A 2427-nucleotide genomic window follows, 5' to 3' on the forward strand; every position below is an offset into this window, starting at 1 on the left:
AAAAGCCCTTCTCTGTCGGAGCCCCTCCCCCACGCTTGGAGGGGCAGAGAACATAAATGCCTGTGTGTGGTGGGCTACGGGCACCCTAGCCCACCATTTTAGGGCAGCTGTAGACCCCACTCAGGGACTTCGCAGCAGCCCAATTCATCCCACTGCTCACAGCTAGGGTGACCTCAGCCTCAGCAGACAATGCTTTAAAGGCATGGTTTACAAATCAATCTCCCGTTCTAAATGGGCTGCTCCAGGAATACACCCTTCTGCTCGGCCAGCCCAGGCCCACCTGTCACTGGGGCTTCCTAGCCAGTGGTCACACTGTATTGATCTTTTTAATCCCCTCCTTTTGAGAGACAGAGCCAGCTGATGTGGAGTTCCTCAAAAGACTCCCTCGGCCCCTACCTCTACAGGTAGCTGCGGATCCGGGGCTAATTCCCAACTAAAAAGTCTTAATTGGCTTACGGGGTGCCTGAAAGATCGGCCTTGTTTACAAAGGTGAAAAGAAAAGATGGCTCATAACCGCCCTAATCTGTCTCGGGCTTGGTGCAAGTCAGGTGCGTTTTTATTTTAAAGTTGGTTTTGAATAGGATTGGAGGGTTTGGAGACGGTGGGATAATGTTTCACTTTACAGGTGGAGGCGCCAAGGGGAGGGGGGGAAAGCCCCGGAGACACGAATATTAGGCAAAGAAGCTGGTGACTTATTGTTTTCTTATTTTTTATTTACATGAAGCATCTGCAGTACAAAATGTAAACTTTGATAGCGCATAATAATAGAATAAACTCTTTATGTACAAAAATACATTTTCATATGAATGAAGCATCCTGAATAAATTAAAGTACCCTCCAGCCCGGTCCCTGAATAGCTATGCAAGCGCTCAGGTTCTTCCCGGAGCAAGCCCACAGTGGTGGGGGTCGGGATCCATAATGCATGAAGCCCACTCCTTGTGTCTCCTTTTTAAGCCTTTTCATTGTATTGTCAGCCGGCTCAAACCGAATTTTCATGCTCGTTTTTCTTCATTAGAGTTCTACAAATTGTAAAATTGACTTTTCACCTCGTCTTCAGGGGCTCATCTGTCCCTTTTCCAAATCACACTGAAGTGGTGGCTGGGGTCAGCTCTGAGCCAGTCACAAAGGAGGTTTTGTGGAGTTCAGAAAGTGCAAAACGAAAGGCCTTCTGAGGGCGGGCAGGAGGGGCCGATGCTGGGGGTTGGAGACCAAGGGGCCTCCTCTGCAAGGGTGCAGCGACCTAACAAGTAGTCAGGTATCCCCCCCCCCTTTAAAGTTCCCAGTATCCACCTGGGGGGGGGCTGAGGGTGGTACCCGAGGTCTCAACTGGTCCCCATCTATTGCTCATTGACTGGGGGTGGAAGAAGGCAATAGCGTTGCCCACACAGGCCTAGTGGTACGGGATGAAACAGGGCGTCGAGAGGAGCAGGTCTTTGGGCAGGCCCGGGAAGGAGAAAAGAGGGTCTCCGGGGCCATAGGTGAAGTCTTCTGAGGCTGAGGGACTACTGGGATCAGAGAGTGGCGACGCTACTGTGGCGCAGGGGGAGGCAGCAGCTCCGGAGCCCCAGGACTCTGCGTCGCTAGAGGGGCTCGGGGGCCCTGGCAGACAGGGGGCACACTGTGGAGGAAGGAGGCGCTCCCTGGCACCACCTCCGGGGAGCCCTTGATCTGCCAGGCGCAGTGTCTCAGCCAGAGCCCAGATGTAGTTGTAGGCGAAGCGCAGCGTCTCAATCTTAGTGAGCTTGGTGTCGTCGGGGAACGAGGGCAGCACGCTGCGCAGGGCGTCCAGAGCAGCGTTGAGGTTGTGCATGCGGTTGCGCTCGCGATCGTTGGCCTTAACCCGACGGCTCCTTCGCAGGGAGTGCAGCAGCGCCTCAGACCGCACCCGCGCACGACCTCGCCGGCGACGCCGTTCCTGCTCCTCTTCAGGCGCGCCAGGAACATTCGAGATGGTGGGCGCGCTCCTGCGGGCTGGCACGGACAGACCCGAGGTGGCGGCTAGGGACTGGAGCCTGGTACAGTCCTCTTCGTCGGTGAGGAAGCTGGACAGGTCGCTGCTGCTGTTGCTGCTGGCGCAGTCGAGGTCGGAGAGGCAGGTCTCCAATGGGGCAGGCATGGTTGCAAGAAGGACCTACAGAAGTCTGGACAGGAGGAAATGTAGAGGGCTTGAGTGTGGGCTGAGGACACGGCTGTCGAGGCGCACTCACGTTCGGTACGACCCGGGGCTAGTCTGTGCCTGCTGCAGGCGTGAGGGCCAGGGAAGAGAGCAGGGACTCCAGGGGAAATGGGCTTGGCCTCCTAGCCTCGCCTGCAGGGGCCACGCGCCCGGCTGGTCTCCCGAGTGATGTCGCCGGCGATCAGATCAGCTCGTGTGAGCACCGAGTGTGGCACACGACCGGCCTCAGGACCCCTTAAGTACGACGCGCA

The 2427-nt window shown here is 56.5% G+C and overlaps 1 protein-coding gene across 1 annotated transcript; it reads right to left on the bottom strand.

The window, feature by feature from the left end:
* Positions 1–1390: 1390 nt before the first annotated feature.
* Positions 1391–2116, bottom strand: Neurog1 (neurogenin 1). The gene has a single exon (XM_050143579.1). It carries the CDS (start codon positions 2114–2116, stop codon positions 1391–1393), a length of 726 nt encoding a protein of 241 aa, XP_049999536.1.
* Between the last annotated feature and the right edge of the window lie 311 nt (positions 2117–2427).

Source organism: Alexandromys fortis, unplaced genomic scaffold, assembly GCF_014885135.2.
Source record: "Alexandromys fortis isolate MF-2015 unplaced genomic scaffold, M_Fortis_MF-2015_v1.1 scaffold_1, whole genome shotgun sequence".
Lineage (NCBI taxonomy): Eukaryota > Metazoa > Chordata > Mammalia > Rodentia > Cricetidae > Alexandromys > Alexandromys fortis.

Bases quoted from the DNA above. Each gene is read 5' to 3' on its own strand.
- Neurog1 (XM_050143579.1), bottom strand. From the start codon at position 2,116: ATGCCTGCCCCATTGGAGACCTGCCTCTCCGACCTCGACTGCGCCAGC.